This window comes from Emys orbicularis, chromosome 2 (genome assembly GCF_028017835.1).
Source record: "Emys orbicularis isolate rEmyOrb1 chromosome 2, rEmyOrb1.hap1, whole genome shotgun sequence".
NCBI lineage: Eukaryota > Metazoa > Chordata > Testudines > Emydidae > Emys > Emys orbicularis.
Window position 1 is genome coordinate 232420272 of NC_088684.1, and position 21780 is coordinate 232442051.

General features: G+C 44.9%; 1 protein-coding gene across 2 annotated transcripts in view; it reads right to left on the reverse strand.

Annotated features, from left to right (window-relative positions):
* Window positions 1–21780, reverse strand: part of TAX1BP1 (Tax1 binding protein 1) — a 125581-nt gene that overhangs the window by 83281 nt on the left and 20520 nt on the right. For both annotated transcript variants that reach the window (XM_065397972.1, XM_065397970.1), the window contains exon 3: window positions 14362–14464. In XM_065397972.1, the coding sequence (XP_065254044.1) occupies window positions 14362–14464 (103 nt within the window). The remainder of the gene's footprint in view (window positions 1–14361; window positions 14465–21780) is intronic.

Sequence of the window (21780 nt, forward strand, 5' to 3'; positions counted from 1 at the left end):
GGACCTGAATCTTGTCTCTCTCACCAACAGAAGTTGGTCCTATAAAAGATATTACCTCATCCACCTTGTCTCAATAATATCCTGGGACCAACACGGCTACAACTCTGCATACGACTTTTTGACAGACTGAAATGGAAGACGGACTGGACTTTGGACCAAACTCTTCTCTCACCATTAAATGTGGCCACTTCAGGACAATACTGGCAAGTTTGTTTAGGGGAAGAGAGGGAGCCTATGCTGTAGCCATTTACAGCTACATTGGAGTGCAGATCAGTCACTTTAAAGAAAGAAAAAAATGAATAGCCATATGAAGGACTCTGGTCACAGATTATCAGCCACCAGTATTGGATACTGAACATTACATGACTGTCCTGTTTGTAGGAAGCTGAGTGAAGCTGACTGTGGCTAAAAAGGAGTGCTGTAAAAATGACAACATTACATTAAATCAAGAGATTGTTAGTCCCAATTAGTGCAGCTGCCATTTCAGGTTAGTGAAAAGAAAGCGCTTTCCTTCAAAGTTGGAAAAGGGGGTTGGTTTGTTTGTTTTTAAACAGCAAAAATAAAAGTGGTGATTTCACAATTACATAGTTTCTGCAGACACTGCAGTCCTCAGTTAAGAATTACAAAAGTATACAAAACAAATGTGCACAGATTAAAACAGCAGCAAAGTGAACCAAGGCCCAGTCCCTCAAAGAGATTTAGGCTCCTAACTTCCATTGATTTCAGTGGAAATTAGGACTCTAAATACCTTTGAGGATCTGGAGCTAACTGCCTTTCAATAACTTACTAGCCCAATTTGTGTATACATCCTTTAACAGTAAAAAAAAAAAACAGAAATAGTTATGCATTCTGTTCTTACAATATCAACAACCTTTTAGAATGTTATGTGGTATCTTGTAATCTTTATCACCGTACAGGCCACAAAGAAATAGGTCATGCCACATTACCACTCTCAGCCATGCTACACCAGTCCTGTGTGTTCTGCTATTAGTTTAGAGAACATAATTTGACCACCAGCACATCAAGCAGTGCAACGTGATTGGGAAAACAGGGATCAGAACAACACGTGAGGAGGCCACAAATAATAAGGGGCGGGGGAGAAACACCTTAGTTTACTACTCAGAACTCCTAAAAAAGCATGGAAGGTGGGGTTTTGGGGAATTTTCTAAAGAAAATCACAGGGTTTACATTTTGATACCAAAATGGAGTTCTTACCATTCTCTTCCTTTCATTTCTGTTCCTCTAAAAAACCCCATGGCCACATAGAACAAGTCTACATGATTATGTAAACAAATTGAAAACATATATTTGATTGTTGAAATCTAAAAAAATTTATTTCAGGAAATTTCACTGATATAAAGAGATGTCAGAACTCAAAAGTATTTCAAAACATTCTAAACAAGATGTTTCAAAATTTATTAAAGAGGGATATGTTTCCAAAATTCATTCATCCATGTTTCTCCAACCATTTCAAATTACCTCTTGGAAATATAACATATAGATAAAAAATGCTAAATTACAATAGATATCATGGAACCAACAAGCTAATTAATCAACCAAGGCCAGTCAAAAACCTTGTTTTCTGCTGCATTCCCCTATCTGTATTCTGTCTACATGAAAGTGCTTTAGAGCAGGGATCTGTCCTGCTATATGTGCAAGGGTTTTAGCATGCTTTTGGGTGACTGATAACACATAAAGAATAAAAATCTAATAATTCAGCCTCAGAAGCGAGACATCAGTAGCTCTAGATTCTAAGGTCTAGAATGTGATGTATTTTTCCTTAAGCACTCCACACTATCTCAGATTTTAAAACAAAACTTCCTAACTGTTTGGACTATTTGTAGAACCTTCAGTTTAGGCATTAGACATAAATGCTGCTAGTAGTTGGTGGTAGACCAAAAAACCCCCACAAAGCTAGCGATGTGCAAATGCAAGTAACTAGAACCTGGAATTGGACAGAAAATCTTAAATGAAAGGGAAAAAAATGAAAATTTGAAAAGAAGAATTTCATTTCCATCACTCTATTGTCTCTTAACCCGAACATCATTCTCAATTTAACGAGGAGGCTTCAACATCAGAGCAATTTTTCAAAAGAATGTTTGTAGTGAGGAAGAGTGGCCTCCCACTCAGACCCAGAGGAGAAGGGACCACTCGCTGAGCCCTGGTGGGTGGAGCCAGGCCATGCTCACCCTTTCCACCGGAAGTCAGTGGGCGGGACAGGAAGTATAAATGGTGGGTCTGGAAGCTCAGTTGGGCTACAGCCACTGAAGGAGCCAGACGCCTCCTCCCGGGAGACTGCCACAGACCCCCTGTGGCACTGACTGGCAAAGCTGTCAGAGCTACCCGCTGACCAAGCCATGGAGGAGCTGCCAGAACTGCTACTGGCCTTCTACCCTGACAACCCAAAGGACCTCCTACGGATCCAGGTAGACCCCGAGGGGGAGATAGGAAGTAGCCCAGAGAAACTAGACAAGAGTCTGGTTAAGAGCTAGCCTGGCACAAGGTCAGCGTGTTGTGGGTGGATCCCCACTGACCCAGTGGTGAACCACTCTGCCACTGCTGGGGCCCTGGGTTGGGATGTTGTAGAGCTGGGTGGGCCTGCATCCCCCCTGCCACCCCAGCCCTAGATTCTGTTTGGGTGCTCTACCCCACCCTAAGTCCTAAGGACTTGTTGCCCCACCCTGACTAAGGCCTTGGGCCCCTAACTGTGTTTGCTACTCTGTCCTGACTGCAGGCCAGAGCCCCAGGCTTGTGTATTGCCACGCTAATTCCCCAACAGTGGGAGACACAGAGACATAATGAGGGGGTGTGGCCTCCCACAGACCCAGAGGAGGGTGGGGGAGGACCACCACCAACCTGCTACAATATTTAATGGTATTAAAAAAACCCAAATGATTGAACACGTAATTTTCTGTATTCCTTTTTCTCTTTATTGAAAAAAATGTGTTTGACTACACCTTCCAGGCAACATGGTTCTCCTGTGATCAGTCATTTATCAACAATCTGTTGCTATGTAAAATGTGAAATCACAAATTCACTATTATAATTTCCCTGAAGCTTGAAGTATAGAAACAGATAGTCTTCCCTTTTGCAGAGTGTGACGGGTTGGATCACAGAAACCCCCTTGGGAGCTGCCACCCAATGTGCAAAGACTACCCCTGCTTCTGTTTTTCCTGCCAGCTCAGGATTCCAGCACCCTGTCTTGCTGAGCCAGACACTCCAGTCTGCTCTAACAAAGACTCAGGGTCTGGATTACTAGTCCCAAAGCTGCAAGTTTACCCGAAACCAGCTCACAGGAGTGTGCTTGTCTTTAGCACTCAGATGCCCAACTCCCAATGGGGTCTAAACCCAGATAAATCCGTTTTACCCTGCATAAAGTTTATGCAGGGCAAACTCATAAATTGTTCGCCCTCTATAACACTGATAGAGAGATATGCACAGTTGTTTGCTCCCCCAGGTATTAATACATACTCTGAGTAAATTACTAAATAAAAAGTGATTTTATTAAATACAGACAGTAGGATTTAAGTGGTTCAAAGTAGTAACAGACAGAACAAAGTAAGTCACAAGCAAAATAAAATAAAATGCGCAAATCTATGCCTAATCAAACTAAATACAGATAAGTTCCTCACCAGTTCCAGAATGCTCCCTTTTACAGGCTACTCTCCCTTTAGCCTGGGTCCAGCAATCTCTCACAACCCCTGTAGTCTGTCTTTTGTTTCAGTTTCTTTCAAGTATCCTGGGGGGGTGGAGAGGCTCCTTCTTTAGCCAGCTGAAGACAAGATGGAGGGGTCTCCCCCAGGCTTAAATAGACTCTCTCTTGTGGGAGGAGACCCCCCTCCTCCCTCCTATGCAAAGTCCAGCTCCAAGATGGAGTTCTGGAGTCACCTGGACAAGTCACATGTCCCTGCACGACTCAGTCTTTACAGGCTGAAGCCATTGTCCACATGGTATCTTGCATGTCTCCAGGAAGACTTCTTATGTGGATTGGAGCATTCCAAGATGCATTGTTCCCCAAGTGTTTCCTGATTAGGTACTTAACCTGGCGAATTCCTTCCTAACGAAGCTGACCAAATGCCTCCCGAAGCTTACTTAGAAACCAAGGCCTGGTCTACACTACACCTTTAATTCGGATTTAGTGGCTTTAATTCGAATTAACTCTGGAACCGTCCACACAACGAAGCCATTTAATTCGAATTAAAGGGCCCTTTAATTCGATTTCTGTACTCCACCCCGACGAGCGGAGTAGCGCCAAAATCGAATTTGTCAATTCGAATTAGCGTTAGTGTGGCCGCAATTCGATGTTATTGGCCTCCAGGAGCTATCCCACAGTGCACCATTGTGACCGCTCTGGCCAGCAATCTGAACTCGCATGCACTGGCCAGGTGGACAGGAAAAGCCCCGGGAACATTTGAATTTCATTTCCTGTTTGCACAGCGTGGAGAGCACAGGTGACCACAGAGAGCTCATCAGCACAGGTAACCATGCAGGCTGATAATCGAAAAAGAGCACCAGCATGGACCGTACAGGAGGTACTGGATTTGATCTCTATATGGGGAGAGGATTCAGTGCTAGCTGAACTGCGTTCGAAAAGACGAAATGCCAAAACTTATGAAAAAATTTCCAAGGGCATGATGGAGAGAGGCCACAATAGGGACACAGATCAGTGCCGCGTGAAAGTCAAGGAGCTCAGACAAGCCTATCAAAAAGCAAAGGAGGCAAACGGTCGCTCCGGGTCAGAGCCGCGGACATGCCGCTTCTACGCTGAGCTAAATGCATTTCTAGGGGGGGCCGCCACCACTACCCCACCTCTGACTGTGGATTCCGAGCTGGGGATAATCTCATCAGGGACACCTGATGATTCCGCGGAAGGGGAAGAGGAGGAGGAGGAGGACGAGCTGGCAGAGAGCACCCAGCTCTCCGTTCTCCCCAACAGCCAGGAACTGTTTCTCACCCTGACTGAAGTACCCTCCCAAGCCTCCCAAGCCAGCACCCAAGACCATGACCCCATGGAAGGGACCTCAGGTGAGTTTACCTTTTAAAATATAAAACATGGTTTAAAAGCAAGCATTTTTAATGATTAATTTGCCCTGAGCACTTGGGATGCATTCGCAGCCAGTACAGCTACTGGAAAAGTCTGTTAACATGTCTGGGGATGGAGCGGAAATCCTCCAGGGACATCTCCATGAAGCTCTCCTGGAGGTACTCCAAAAGCCTTGCCACAAGGTTTCTGGGCAGTGCAGCCTTATTCCGTCCTCCATGGTAGGACACTTGACCACGCCATGCTAGTAGCAAGTAATCTGGTATCATTGCCTGACAGAGCCTGGCAGCATATGGTCCCGGTGTTTGCTGGCATTCAAGCAACATCCGTTCTTTATCTTGCTGTGTAATCCTCAGGAGAGTGATATCGCTTAGGGTAACCTGGTTGAAATAAGGGAATTTAATTAAGGGGACTGAGGTGGCCGTTCCTACTGGGCTGTTTGCCTGTGGCTGAAAAGAAATCCTTCCCTGCATTTAGCCAAGTGCAAGGGGGGGGGGGGGAGGATTGGCCCAGAGCTTTTCGCGTTTTGCTAGCAGGGATCTTCCCTGATACCAGCCAGGCGGTGGGGGGAGGGATAAAGCACTCATCCCAGAGAATTCATGGCGGGTGGGGGGGGGGGGGTGTTAGTTTGGTTCCTGCAGGGATCTTCCCTGATACCAGCCAGGCGGTGGGGGGAGGGATAAAGCACTCATCCCAGAGAATTCATGGCGGGTGGGGGGGGGGGTGTTAGTTTGGTTCCTGCAGGGATCTTCCCTGATACCAGCCACGCGGTGGGGGGAGGGATAAAGCACTCATCCCAGAGAATTCATGGCGGGTGGGGGGGGGGGTGTTAGTTTGGTTCCTGCAGGGATCTTCCCTGATACCAGCCACGCGGTGGGGGGAGGGATAAAGCACTCATCCCAGAGAATTCATGGCGGGTGGGGGGGGGGGGGGTGTTAGTTTGGTTCCTGCAGGGATCTTCCCTGATACCAGCCACGCGGTGGGGGGAGGGATAAAGCACTCATCCCAGAGAATTCATGGCGGGTGGGGGGGGGGGTGTTAGTTTGGTTCCTGCAGGGATCTTCCCTGATACCAGCCACGCGGTGGGGGGAGGGATAAAGCACTCATCCCAGAGAATTCATGGCGGGTGGGGGGGGGGGGTGTTAGTTTGGTTCCTGCAGGGATCTTCCCTGATACCAGCCACGCGGTGGGGGGAGGGATAAAGCACTCATCCCAGAGAATTCATGGCGGGTGGGGGGGGGGGTGTTAGTTTGGTTCCTGCAGGGATCTTCCCTGATACCAGCCACGCGGTGGGGGGAGGGATAAAGCACTCATCCCAGAGAATTGGATGGGGGGGGGGTGTTAACCTTCAGCAGCAGAAAACAAGCTAACAGGAAAACTGCAGCACAACGGGCTTTGCTTGGTATGTGGGAAAGCAGGGCGCAGAAGCCTAAAGACAGTGGCTTACCATGGCAGCATGCAAGGTGAATTCTGTTGCCCCGACCTGCGTCTGTGATCTCTAGCAGCAAAGCCACAGGCACTCAATATTAAGAGGCAAAATGCGACCTTGCACAGAAATCACATGTGCTATGTAATGTGAATAGTATACACCGTGAAAGAGTATAAGCATTGTTCTGAAAAATGTATCTTTTAAAAAAATTCTCTCCTTTTTTCACTCCCTCCAGCAGGTGCAAATGTTTCAAGCCTCCCTCCTCCTTCCCGAAGGCTATCCCAGATAAGGCGTCGTAAAAAAAAAACGAGAGAAGAGATGTTTTCCGAAATCATGCAATCCACCAGGAATGAAAGAGCTCATCTGAATGAGTGGAAGGAGACGGTTTGCAAGTATAGGAAAGAAGCCAGTGACCGTGAGGACAGGAGGGACCAACGTGAGGACATGAGGGACCAACGTGAGGACAGAAGGGACCAACGTGAGGAGAGGAGAGACGCTCGAGATGAGAGGTGGCGGCAGGAAGATCAGAGGAGTCGGGAAGCAACGCTGGGGCTGCTGCGTGAGCAAACAGACATGCTCCGGCGTCTGGTGGAGCTTCAGGAACGGCTGCTGGAGAACCGAGTGCCGCTACAGCCCCTGTATAACCCCCCTACCTCCTCACCATGTTCCATAGCCTCCACACCCAGACGTGTAAGAACACGGGGGGGGAGGCTCCGTACACCCTCCCATTCCACCCCAGTGGACAGCCCAAGCAAAAGGCTGCCATTTTTTTAACCTTTTTTTACTGGGCTTTTCCTTCCCGCTGATCCTCCTCCCAAACCCCACTCAGGTTCTCTCCCTCTTTTTATAATCAATTCATAAAGAATAAATGATTTTTAAACAATGGTGACTTTATTTCCTTTGAAAGCAAGCTGGGGGAAGGGGGAGGGTGGGTTCCTTACAGAGAATGAGTCAATAAAGGGGGCGGGTTTTCAGGAAGGATAAACAAACATAAATTTCACACTGTAGCCTGGCCAGTCATGAAACTGGTTTTCAAAGCTTCCCTAATGCGCAGCGCTTCATCGTGTGCTCTTCTAATCGCCCTGGTGTCTGGCTGCGAGTAATCAGCAGCCAGGCGATTTGCCTCAGCCTCCCACCCTGCCATAAAGGTCTCCCCCTTGCTCTCACAGAGATTGTGAAGCACACAGCAAGCAGTAATAACAATGGGGATATTGGTTTGGCTGAGGTCTGAGCGAGTCAATAAGGATCGCCAGCGACCTTTTAAACGGCCAAATGCACATTCTACCACCATTCTGCACTTGCTCAGCCTGTAGTTGAACAACTCCTGACTCCTGTCCAGGCTGCCTGTGTATGGCTTCATGAGCCATGGCATTAAGGGGTAGGCTGGGTCCCCAAGAATAACAATTGGCATTTCAACATCCCCCACGGTTATTTTCTGGTCCGGAAAGTAAGTCCCTTGCTGCAGCCGTTTAAACAGATTGGTGTTCCTGAAGACGCGAGCGTCATGAACCCTTCCCGGCCAGCCCACATGGATGTTGGTGAAACGTCCCTTGTGATCCACAAGTGCTTGCAGCACCATTGAGAAGTACCCCTTGCGGTTTATGTACTGGGTACCCTGGTGCTCCGGTGCCAAGATAGGAATATGGGTTCCATCTATTGCCCCACCACAGTTAGGGAATCCCATTGCAGCAAAGCCATCCACTATGACCTGCACATTTCCCAGAGTCACTACCTTTCGTAGCAGCACCTCCGTGATTGCTTTGGCTACTTGCATCACAGCAGCCCCCACAGTAGATTTGCCCACTCCAAATTGATTCCCGACTGACCGGTAGCTGTCTGGCGTTGCAAGCTTCCACAGGGCTATCGCCACTCGCTTCTCAACTGTGAGGGCTGCTCTCATCTTGGTATTCTGGCGCTTCAGGGCAGGGGAAAGCAAGTCACAAAGTTCCATGAAAGTGCCCTTACGCATGCGAAAGTTTCTCAGCCACTGGGAATCGTCCCACACCTGCAACACTATGCGGTCCCACCAGTCTGTGCTTGTTTCCCGGGCCCAGAATCGGCGTTCAAAGCCTATAACCTGGCCCATTAACATCATAATCTCCAAAGCACCGGGGCCCGCGGTCTCAGAGAATTCTGTGTCCGTGTCCATGTCCTCATCACGCTGGTCGCTGCGCTGCAATCGCCGCCTTCTCCTCCTCCTCGCCTCTTTTTTCTGGTCCTGTGTAAGCATAAACTCCACGAGAAAGCGCGAGGTGTTTATAATGTTCAAGACTGCGTTCTGGAGCACAACGGGATCCATGCTTGATGCAGAATGGAGTCTGCAGAGTTCACTCAGGAAAAAAGGCGCGAAATGGTTGTCTGCCGTTGCTTTCAGGGAGGGAGGGGGAGGCTGTACCCAGAACTACCTGCGACAATGTTTTTTGCCCCATCATGCACTGGTGTCTCAACCCAGAATTCCAAGGGGGGTGGAGACTGCGGGAACTATGGGATAGCTATGTAAAAGCTACCCACAATGCAACGCTCTGGAAATCGATGCTACTATGGTAGCTTGGACGCACACCACCGAATTAATGGTGCCTAGTGTGGCCGAATACATTCGAATTTACAAAATCGGTTTCCTAAATTCGAATTATATAAATTCGAATTAATCCTGTAGTGTAGACATACCCCAAGCAAGCATACAGCCCATATTCTTAACCTCAAGTAGAAAATGATATATATATATGTACAAATAGGATGAATAGATATAGTAGACCATAACCTTTACGGAGATATGTTACCTGGCACAGGCAGCACAAAACATATTCCAGTTATGTCATACATACATTTATAAGCACCCCCTCCCCATAAAGCCTTATGGGGTACACTGTCACACCCTCCCCCTGAACTTACTGCCAGAGACTTGGACACTGTCCATGGCGGAGGCAGTACCTGTAAAATTTCTGTTTGTTTTTGGTCACACTTCCTTTTAGTACCTTGAAACCATATGATGTCACTCCTAGGGGTTCTAGCCCGTTTTGGGGTTCCTGGTCCCCAGATGCTTGCAGACAGGTAGGGATGTAGTATTGCTAACAGAATGCAGGCAGCAATATCCGTTAAAGTGGGGGTATCTTGGCATTTAGCCACCAATGCCATGAGGCGGTGTGCCTCAGTTTCCCCTTCTACACAGCAGCATGGGCCTGTTATGCTTTTGCTGCTTTTTACAGGTATGGGCTGTAAAGTAACGTGCTGGTAGGGCTGTTTTGTTACCATTCCCAGCATGTATAACAGCTTTTTCCACAAATTAGGTATGTTCCATGTTTTTAAAGGGTTTACCACTAGTGTGAACTCTTTTATTTTATCCCATAGGTGAATTAGCAAAAGACACAAGGTTAACAGCAAATCTACGGTGGACAGGCTTTGTTCACTCAATTTGACTTGTTTAGCCCCTATTGCATTTTCCCAGTTCTCTGTGCCCTCTGGTAGACACTCTGATGCAGATTCTTCTGCCTCTTTGGGGAAGACTTCTAGTTCGGGCATGTGCTTGGGTCTTTGGCCAGGAAAGGGTGCACTACGACCATGCTTGCCCTCGGCCCCTCCCTCTGGAGTTTCTCTGGGCTGGGCCCCACTCCCTTGTGAAGTTCCTCCCATGCAGAGATTTCCCCCCTCCTGTCTTGGAGAGAGAGTTTTATCTCTTGCAAGTGTAGCAAGAACAACATCTTTCCCTGGGGTGCTCTGGACCCCTTTGGGCACCCCACTTTTTATTTTTAATGGGTCAGCTGGATGGACCCCCTCATCCCGGAGACCTGACCCCCAGGTTTCCCTTAAAACCTGATTCACAGGAGAGGGGGCTGGCCTTTTGAATGCAGACTTTTTACCCCCCTTCTGGGAAAGCCCCTCCCTACAAAAGGTGGGTGGACTCTCTGGCCCCCCCTGACCTTTCATTTGGGCTTCCCTCTTTGGGCTCCCCTCTGGGTCCGACACTTTTGTGTTCCCCAAAAGGGAAGGTGATCCTGCCCCAGCTGTGGACTTACAGCTACCAGCTATGACAGACCTCTTACTGGCCAGCAAAATTCCCCCCCTTTCACTCGGGTTGGGCTGGCACCCAGCTACCGAGTCCTTGGGGCCTGTTCCCACCGCAGCGGTCCCCAGGACCCCAACTTTCGCCTTTGGGACACACGCCTCTGTGCACCCCAGGGCAGGCCCGGCCCCCTGCTGACCTGCAACTTTCTGGCAGTCAGCAGCTGTGGTGGCCCCCTTGCTACAAGGTGGTACATCCCCCTCCCCCGGGGAGATGATTACGGGACAGGAGCTAGCTCTATCCAGCTCCTCCCTCTGGAACTGCCCTTGAGCCCCGGGGCTATAGGAACTGGCTACAACCAGCCCTGCCCCCGAAGCTGCATCCTTTACTGCTGCAGAGGAATTTAAGAGACACTCTCCTATTCCCCCAGCAGTTCGTGTGACTTCACCCCCCCCTCTGGGGCTTTTAGCACAAGATTCCTTCTCACTGCTAACCAACCCTGGGACAGATTTTGCCACACTAAAGAAATCATTTCCCAGTAGAAACGGTGCAAAATTGTGTGCCACCGTTGCAACAGTCAGCTCAGCCTGCAAATCCTGAGTTTGCATGTGTACTTTAGCTAAAGGTGCAAGAACTTTGTAACCCCCTACCAGCTCTAATTCTGCCATTTTACCTGGCAACAAATCCTTTTCCCGGATCAGGTTCCTCCTGACCACAGAAATCTCAGCACCCGTGTCCCTTAATCCAAGAAGCATTTGACCATTTAATTTAACAGCATGCATATGTTCATTGCTTGGTTGTGTGGAAGCAAGCTTTACAAATCCTGTGTGGAAAGAGGCCACAGCCTGGCTCTGAGGAGCCACAGCTTCATGTGTTACTTGTTGCCTGTTTCCACTTAGCAAGGGACACTTATTTTTCAGGTGCTCAGTGGACTTACAATGATAGCACCTCTTGGGCTCCTCTCCTTGCACAGGAAATTTGGGACGAGTACCAGGGGAATGGGGAGGTGACCGCCCAGCCTCCTTTTTCCCAGACCCAGGGGTAAAACGGTGATTCTGCTTTCCCACAACCCTATACCCCTCCGCCAGTGGTTTATGTTTGATTGCAGCTTGTGCTTGCTCATAAGAGTCAGCATACTCAGCTAATTCACCCACTGCATTTACCTTTTTGTCCCACAAATACTGTTTTACCTCATCACTGCACATATTCAGGAAGTGTTCCTGAGTAACCAGATCACACATCCCTTTAAAGCTGGTAATGCCTCTCCCCCGCACCCATTTATCTACCAAATCTCTCATTTCATTGGCATAAGCCACATTACTTAATCCAGATCCCCTCTTAAGCCTCCTGAATTTAACCCTGTAGGTTTCAGGTGTAACCTGAAACTGTTTCAAAACCAGTTCCTTAAATTTACCATAGTTTGAAGCATCATCAATGGGCATCTTATTGAATATGTCCAGAGCTCTGCCAGACAATTTTGCTATCAATGTGGTTATCTTCTGATCTTCAGGGATGGCATGGAGGGTGCAGAGTCTTTCAAAGGTGATGAAATATTTGGCGATATCGCTGGACTCGTCATACTGTGGACATAGTCGCTCCCATTTGTGGATTTTTGGGGAAGTGGAGCCAGCAGGGGGAGGGTTTTGTCTCCTCGACTCCATAACAGTCAGTTCATGTTTCTGGGCCTCCCTCTGGGCCTCCATAGCCCTCTCGTGGGCCGCTGCCTCTGCCTCCGCCCTCGCTCGCTCCCTCGCTGCCTCTGCCTCCATAGCTCTCTTGTGGGCAGCCTCTTCCCTTGCATGTTCTGCCTCCGCTCTCGCTGCTGCCCTCGCTGCCTCCGCCTCCATAGCTCTCTTGTGGGCAGCCTCTTCCCTTGCATGTTCTGCCTCCCTGGCACTAATTTCTAATTGTCTTAGTTCCAACTGTCTCTTATGTTCATTTTCTTTCTCTTTTGCTACCAGCCTGGCCAGCTTTAGTTTATTAGCGGCGTCACTAGTACTCATTGTCCTGCTTCCTTGTGCTGGGCTACCATCCCTCTGCAGTTCACTGAAACTGAGATCACTAGTACTCATTGCCCTGCTTTCTTGGGCTGGGCCACAACCCCTCTGCAGTTCACTGAAACTGAGATGCACTTAGCTCAGGGGATTCTTAGTTAACCAAGACTTTCACAGTGCCCAGCGTTCAGCTTTTCTGGGCAATTTGTACCCTGTGCAGTTCTAGTTTCTTCTGATCTTCCGTCTTACTTATTTTGCTTCCTTTTCTGTCCCTACTTCCCTTTCCCGAAATAAGCAAACAGAAAATAACAAACCAGTAACCACTTTGTCTGTTCTCCAGCCACCACACTTAAAACTCACTTAAAATCACTACCAGTATCTCAAAGCAATCAGCTGTGCACAGATCCTGCCGACTACGCCACTGTGACGGGTTGGATCACAGAAACCCCCTTGGGAGCTGCCACCCAATGTGCAAAGACTACCCCTGCTTCTGTTTTTCCTGCCAGCTCAGGATTCCAGCACCCTGTCTTGCTGAGCCAGACACTCCAGTCTGCTCTAACAAAGACTCAGGGTCTGGATTACTAGTCCCAAAGCTGCAAGTTTACCCGAAACCAGCTCACAGGAGTGTGCTTGTCTTTAGCACTCAGATGCCCAACTCCCAATGGGGTCTAAACCCAGATAAATCCGTTTTACCCTGCATAAAGTTTATGCAGGGCAAACTCATAAATTGTTCGCCCTCTATAACACTGATAGAGAGATATGCACAGTTGTTTGCTCCCCCAGGTATTAATACATACTCTGAGTAAATTACTAAATAAAAAGTGATTTTATTAAATACAGACAGTAGGATTTAAGTGGTTCAAAGTAGTAACAGACAGAACAAAGTAAGTCACAAGCAAAATAAAATAAAATGCGCAAATCTATGCCTAATCAAACTAAATACAGATAAGTTCCTCACCAGTTCCAGAATGCTCCCTTTTACAGGCTACTCTCCCTTTAGCCTGGGTCCAGCAATCTCTCACAACCCCTGTAGTCTGTCTTTTGTTTCAGTTTCTTTCAAGTATCCTGGGGGGGTGGAGAGGCTCCTTCTTTAGCCAGCTGAAGACAAGATGGAGGGGTCTCCCCCAGGCTTAAATAGACTCTCTCTTGTGGGAGGAGACCCCCCTCCTCCCTCCTATGCAAAGTCCAGCTCCAAGATGGAGTTCTGGAGTCACCTGGACAAGTCACATGTCCCTGCACGACTCAGTCTTTACAGGCTGAAGCCATTGTCCACATGGTATCTTGCATGTCTCCAGGAAGACTTCTTATGTGGATTGGAGCATTCCAAGATGCATTGTTCCCCAAGTGTTTCCTGATTAGGTACTTAACCTGGCGAATTCCTTCCTAACGAAGCTGACCAAATGCCTCCCGAAGCTTACTTAGAAACCAAGCAAGCATACAGCCCATATTCTTAACCTCAAGTAGAAAATGATATATATATATGTACAAATAGGATGAATAGATATAGTAGACCATAACCTTTACGGAGATATGTTACCTGGCACAGGCAGCACAAAACATATTCCAGTTATGTCATACATACATTTATAAGCACCCCCTCCCCATAAAGCCTTATGGGGTACACTGTCACACAGAGTCTCAAACATCTCATAAAAATTAGTAAAATGTGACAAGTAAGAAAAAAAAAAAACGTGAAAAAGAAACAGACATGGAAAATACCATTCTTAAGTCCAAGTTCTCTTTGTTAAACTTGGAGACACTATACACTCATAGCACATTTAAAATTTCAATAAACGTACAGTTAAATTAATATAATTGCTGTTTTTAAACTGCAAAAATTGGCAATACAATATCAAATCCAGACAGATGCTGATTTACCAAGTATGTATTTGCTCACCTTGAAAAGACAGCACACAGTTAACAGTTGATCCTTCCACATAATTTTCTGGCATAGGTGACCACAGAAATGTATAATAGTCTCGAGCAGTACTCCAACCAACCTAAAGAAAACAACCAAAAGAGAAAAACCTAAGTAGAGTAATATGTTAAGACAGCATGGTCTGATCTTTACAACACACTGTAACCCGCATACTTGAGTTTCACCATACAGAAAAAAAGATATGGACTAATGTTTACAAATTAGGAATACTTAAAGTATGTCAAATTTTTAGTATGGATTTTATTAAGCTGTTACCTAATGCAATAAGAGTTTTATATAATAAATTAAACACCAGACAGTTTTTACTATACATTACATTGCAATTTGATAAAGACACATCAATAAATACAAAAATAAAGAGACATTTTTACTACTTAGATAAGGAGACAACCTATGCCAATATTGACTACATATTTCTGTCACAATGCAAGTAGAAATAAGCTTTTGGAGGGTTAGGAGTGCTATCTTCTCTATTGAAAAAGCAGGAATTGATTGGGATACAAGACTGACGCAGTCCCAAAACAATGGATTTCAAATCCTTTGCCAATCATTGCAGAATATGCAGGTGTTGACTTTAAGACTAACACTGTACTGGAACATTGACTCCATTGGGAGTTGGGCATCTGAGTGTTAAAGACAGGAACACTTCTTAAGCTGCTTTCAGTTTAAGCCTATAGCTGTTAAGGGACGTTGTTCAGATCCTGGGTCTGCGTTGGAGCAGACTGGCGTGTCTGGCTCAACAAGACAGGATGCTAGAGTCCTAATCTGGCAGGGATAGCAGGGGCATAAGTAGTCCTGGCACATCAGTTGGCAGCCCCTAGGGGGTTTCTGTGATCCAACCCATCACACACTCCAATACTAGGAGGAGGAATAGCTACAAAGAAATACTGCTAAGTGTACAATCCTTCTGGCAGAAGTTATAGTGATTAGCAAGCAACTTTGATAAAACAGAAGCATAACTGATCTTTGACAGTTCAGCAACAAATTGGAAAAATTCTCTCAAGCACCAAAATGAAACCAACTAGTTCTTGACCCTAATCTTAGCTAAAAGAAAAAGGCTTCCATGACATCTCCAAACTGGTACCTTACAAAGGTATGTCTGAAATATACTGTCCTGGGAAAAAAGTAACATCACTATAAAATGCTTTTGGAATAAGTCAAACATGAAATTCCCAATAACGTTGCACAGGCATGATATTTTTACATTATTCTATGAAAACCCATAATACCTAAATACTGACCATTTAGCAAACAAATGAATTTTTGCTTTTGTGGGTTTTCAAACCTATTTTTCTTGAAGTTCTGGGAACAGACACTTGAGAACCTCACAATTCATTTGTAGGAAGAGCTAATACATTTCATTGTATCCTCCTCTGCCAGAAGTGTTCACATATTTTTCTTCAAAACAGTTAAGTCTCAATTAGATGCTTAGTCTTTAAGGCTTTGAGTCAAAGCTTTCATTTTTGAAATCTGAATTAATTTCAGTGAGAAATGGTGGTTCCAAACATATGCTATACTTATTCTTTCATTTCTTTGATTTCTTCAAATACACCCTGAAGAAAACCTACAACACAACCAAGCTTTACCCACTGAAAGTATTCTTTACAATTCCTGTATTAAAATACAGACCAAGGACAACATTTCTAAAGGTGAAGTGTCAAATTCTACTGTGATTTTAAAATTTAGAAAAGTTACATTTTATGAAAACATACTGTTGAGTTTCCCTAACTAACCTATTTTGCAGAAGCTACTTTTCACTCACACATACAGACTACTACATTAAATAACTAGTTGCCCTTCCACAAGCAGATACTAAATTAAGGCCTTCGCTTTTTAAGACTGACTAGGTTTTTTTTTAATCTTGGTCTTAACTGGAGAACAATGTCAACTTTGAAATTCAGAAACTGATTCCTCAGTGAGCAGTCAAGAGGGAGGGATAGCTCAGTGCTTTGAGCACTGGCCTGCTACACCCAGGGTTGTGAGTTCAATCCTTGAGGGGGCCACTTAGGGATCTGGGGCAAAATCAGTACTTGGTCCTGCTAGTGAAGGCGGGGGCTGGACTCGATGACCTTTCGGGGTCCCTTCCAGTTCTATGAGATAGGTCATTGAGATTGATAAACTAGTCTCCATTCATTGCATTAGTGTGTGTTGTAGTGTTATCCAGGCAACACGAAATCATGGCTTTGGAGGGAAGCAACAGATTCAAATATTTTGTTCTATAGCTACACCTTAATTATTTCTCTCAATTGACTTTTCACTATCCATGACAAATCATATTTAGAAACAATTCAACTACATCATACAGTCTATTTTTCCTTCATTTTTATAGAACAATAATTGACTGATTATTAAGATATGATCCTACAAACACTTACACAAGTTCTTGACATTTCTGAAGTCAAAGGCAGGACTAACCAGTTTTCATTCGAGTATTGTTTAAAAAATGAGCTAATATGAAGCAAGACCAAGGTAGAATTTTTAAAATAATTCTTTTCAAAGTTTGCCGTAAGCAGTAAATGGCTCTTTCAGCATTTTGACATGTAACATACAAGGATTACCCTAAAAAAAGATTACTATTAAATTCAGACCACCACCATTGGACTTTTATTTTTAAAGCAGTAGCACATGAAACAGATGGTACAGAGCGCCAATAAGACCATAAATATAGCTCTTGTGTGAGAACTGAACTGGAACTCAGTTTAGTGAAAGTACAACATATACAGATATCACTTTTTCCTCTGAGACCAATATACAGTAAGTCCCAGTTCCAATTAAAAGAAATGCAAACAACAAAAACAGCAATTCCTTACAATTATTTCCCCCCTTATTCACTTGGATTTGGGGGAAGGGGGGTTGAAGGGGGGGGGGGGGAACCAAACAACACTTTCACAATTAATCGGTTGATCCTGAAACTTTTACAGACACCAGTAGTCCCAATTATCAGAAGGGCAGCCGTGTTAGTCTGTATCCACAAAAACAACGAGGAGTCCAGTTGCACCTTAAAGACTAACAGATTTATTAGGTCAAGTCTCCCTCAGACTTATGCCCCTGCTATCCCTTCATCAAGCATTCTTAAAACTACAATACCCACCTGGGGAAGTGAGGAAACAGACTGACAGAGTGAGACAGGTACCAGAAGTCACCTACTACAGGACAGGCCCAACAAGGAAAATAACAGAACATCACTAGCCATCACGTACAGCCCCCAGCTAAAACCTCTCCAGCACATCATCAACAAACTACAACCTATCCTGGAAAACGATCCCTCACTGACCTTGGGAGACAGGCCAGTCCTCGCTTACAGACAGGCCCCCCAACCTGAAGCAAATTCTCACTAGCAACTACACACCACACCCCAGAAACATAAACCCAGGAACCAATCCCTGTAACAAACCCCGTTGCCTACTCTGTCCGCATATCTACTCTAGCAATACCATCAGAGGGCCCAACCACACTACCAGGGGCTCATTCACCTGCACATCTACTAATGTGATGTATGCCATCGTGTGCCAACAATGACCCTCTGCCATGTACACTGGCCAAACCGGACAGTCTCTACGTAAAAGAATAAATGGACACAAATCAGACATCAGGAATGGTAACATACAAAAGCCAGTAGGAGAACACTTCAATCTACCTGGACATTCAATAACAGATTTAAAAGTAGCCATCCTTCAACAACAAAAAACTTCAAAAACAGACTTCAAAGAGGAACTGCAGAGCTACAATTCATTTGCAAACTTAACACCATTAATTTGGGCTTGAATAGGGACTGGGAGTGGCTGGCTCACTACAAAAGCAATTTTCCCCTCTCTTGGTACTGGCACCTCCTTATCAATTATTGGGAAAGGACCACATCCACCCTGACTGATTTGGCCTTGGTTCTCAACTTGTAAGGTAACTCCCTTCTCTTCATGTGCCAGTATATTTATGCCTGTATCTGTAATTTTCACTCCATGCATCTGAAGAAGTGGGTTTTTAACCCATGAAAGCTCATGCCCTAATAAATCTGTTAGTCTTTAAGGTGCCATGAGACTCCTTGTTGTTTCAGTAGTCCCAATGACATCAAAGCTCAGATCTATACCATTTAGTGTCATCTGTTCCCAAAAGTAGTTTTTGTCATAGAAAGAAAGTGATGCGCTATTCTTTTTCTCAGAAGTTAGATCTTATGGAGAGACTAATTTCCCCACAGTTAAGGATACAACTAGCTTTCCTTTATAAACCCAACTGATTAACTTCAAAATCTACCATCCACCATTTACACCTAGAATCACTAGCTCTCACTGTAGCCAAAAGATATAAAATGAATCAGAATTTATATGTTCCTCCCTCTCCCCCCCACCAACACCACAATTTTTTTCAAATAGTGAAATACTTCACTTTGAAAAAAAATAGTAATAAGTCAGGAAATCCTTGAAGTTGCCTGATGTCCTTTTATATTCCACTTTGAAGAAAAAAACAAACAAACAAAAAAACCCTTCCAAAAAAAATTCTCTAGTTGAAGAGGGTACAAGAGAAATTTCAGGTGGATCAGTTAATTTTTGTCAAAACTGTCAGGAGCATGGGAGAGTCAAAATCCATCGTTTGCTAACATACAAAACTTATTTGGCATGATTAAGGCTACGAGTTGGTCACAGATTTCATGATTTTTTGTGACCTTTGCAACTTCAGCCCTGGGCGGCAGGGCTAGGGCAGTCAGTTCAGAAATACAGAATTCCTTTTGATAAAGTCACTGCTTTTGTCATGACAATGCTGCATACATGAACAGAACCTGGGAATGAAGCCTCAAAGCGTTTTTTTCTGAATGCAGTGCATGCACATAAGATGCACTGCACATTATCTCAACTTAGTGGGCGATACCTGGAGAAAAACATTTGGAAAAGTAAATGAACTTGTCATTGCTGTAAAACATGCATTCCCTGCCTGCCTTGCCCGCAAAGCATGGTTCAATCAATCATTGCAGGAAAAAGGGAAAGTGCCTGCAATTCCCCTTCCCCAGTAATCACATGGTGGAACAGCTGATTTGAAGCTGTCCATTTTCATATCAGGCAACTGCAGGATTATGTGGGTTTTTTTTTTTGAGGAATGGGAGTGAAGCTGTAGTTCATCTGTTTAAGATGTGGTCACTAACAAAATCAACCGAAATAAAAGCAGCAGTTGAAGCGCTTGCACCAAGAATAATGGCAACTCTCACTGCTTATGAAAAATCAGAAATTGGACTGCATAAGGTGGCAAATGATTTGACTAATCTTGCCAGTTGGGAAAAGTACTTCAGTGGCACAACTGACAACCTGTTAGCTAAGAAAACCCTTTGCGAAAACAGCATTAAAACTGAAGCCTATATGACTGGTTCTTAATGGTTTTGTCAACCCACTGTGTTGTGGTGGTGGGTTTTTTTTGTTTTTTGTTGTGTTTTTTTTTTTTTTTTTAAACCCCTGCCAAGTGTTTGATCCCAATCAGGCCAAACTTCTTGACCTTGCATCACTAAATGTATCTGAGTCTATTCCCTTGTTTGAAGACAATGACTTGGCAAAACCCATGGTTTTTAGCTACAGCAGTGCAGTTTCTGAAATGAAGTGCCTTGACATTGTGGCATTTGGAAAGATCGCTTTCCACATCAGCAATAGCTCTGAGGTGTTTATCATTGCCGGTTAACAGTGCAGACAGAGAGATCATTTTAGTCTTACAAAGATATCTTGCAAGATGACAGATGCTCAAAGATGACAACCTTGCTGTTTCAGAATCGTGGAAAGCTGTTAGTGAATGACCATTTTACACTCTAACAATTAATCATGTCTGTAGTCAAAATTATAGAAGGTTTGATAGCAATTCAAAAGCTCCTGTACTGATGTAGTGAAAACTGCATTACTGTGTGCACATTTCCATGATTTCATTGTTTATTGCCACATCCTGTCCGTGACTTTTAATAAAAGTATCAGAGACAAAATCTTAGTCATGATCCAATATGGACATTACAACAGCCACATCCAACCATGAAAAGATTACAAGGTATAGAGTAACTCTGAATTTATTAAAGTTATGCACACAAGAGACGTGACCTATCAATTTAAATAAAAGAGGAAGAGCCAGGAAATGTTTAATTACTTGCCCCAGAGCTGCAGGTTTACCTGAAAACAGCTCACAGAAGTGTGCTTGTCTTTAGCACTCAGATGCCCAACTCCCAATGGGGTCTAAACCCAAATAAACCCGTTTTACCCTGTATAAAGCTTATGCAGGGTAAACTCATAAATTGTTCGCCCTCTGTAACATTGATAGAGAGATATGCACAGTTGTTTGCTCCCCCAGGTATTAATACATACTCCGAGTTAATTAATAAGTAAAGTGATTTTATTAAATACAGAAAGTAGGATTTAAGTGGTTCCAAGTAGTAACAGACAGAACAAAGTAAGTCACCAAGCAAAATAAAATAAAATGCGCAAATCTATGTCTAACCAAACTGAATACAGATAATCTCACCCTCAGAGATGCTTCAGTAAGTTTTTTCCTCAGACTGGATACCTTCCAGGCCTGGGCACAATTCTTTCCCCTGGTACAGCTCTTGTCCCAGCTCAGGTGGTAGCTAGGGGATTCTTCATGATGGCTCCTCTCTCCTTTTTGTTCTTATATACACCTTATATATCTTTTGCATAAGGCGGGAACCCTTTGTTCCTCTGGGTTTGCACCCCCCACTGGAAAAGCACCAGGTTAAAGATGGATTCCAGTTCAGGTGACATGATCACATGTCACTGTAAGACTTCATTACCCACTTGCCAGCGCGCACACACATACAGGAAGACTCGCAGATAAAACACAGCCATCTGCAGACAATGATCCTGGTTAATGGGAGTCATCAAGATTCCAAACCACCATTAATGGCCCACACTTTGCATAAATTACAATAGGCCCTCAGAGTTATATTTTATATTTCTAGTTTTAGATACAAGAGTGGTACATTTATACAAATAGGATGATCACACTCAGTAGATTATAAACTTTGTAATGATGCATGAAGCATATCCCAATTACATTATATTCACTTATCATATTTTTATAAAACCATATAGACTGCACAACGTCACAGTTGACTCCTAGTCTTGGATCTGCTGCACTGTGTGGTGCTCCTTCCTCATCTTCCCCGTCCGCTAACATTTCCGACGAGGAACCGGCCGTGGACAATATCCCATCCTCAGAGTCCACGGTCACTGGTGGGGTAGTGGTGGCGGCCGCACCTAGGATGGAATGCAGTGCCTCGTAGAAACGGGATGTGTGGGGCTGGGATCCGGAGCGTCGGTTTGCCTCTTTGGTTTTTTGGTAGCCTTGTCTCAGCTCCTTGATTTTCACGCGGCACTGCGTTGCATCCCGGCTGTATCCTCTCTC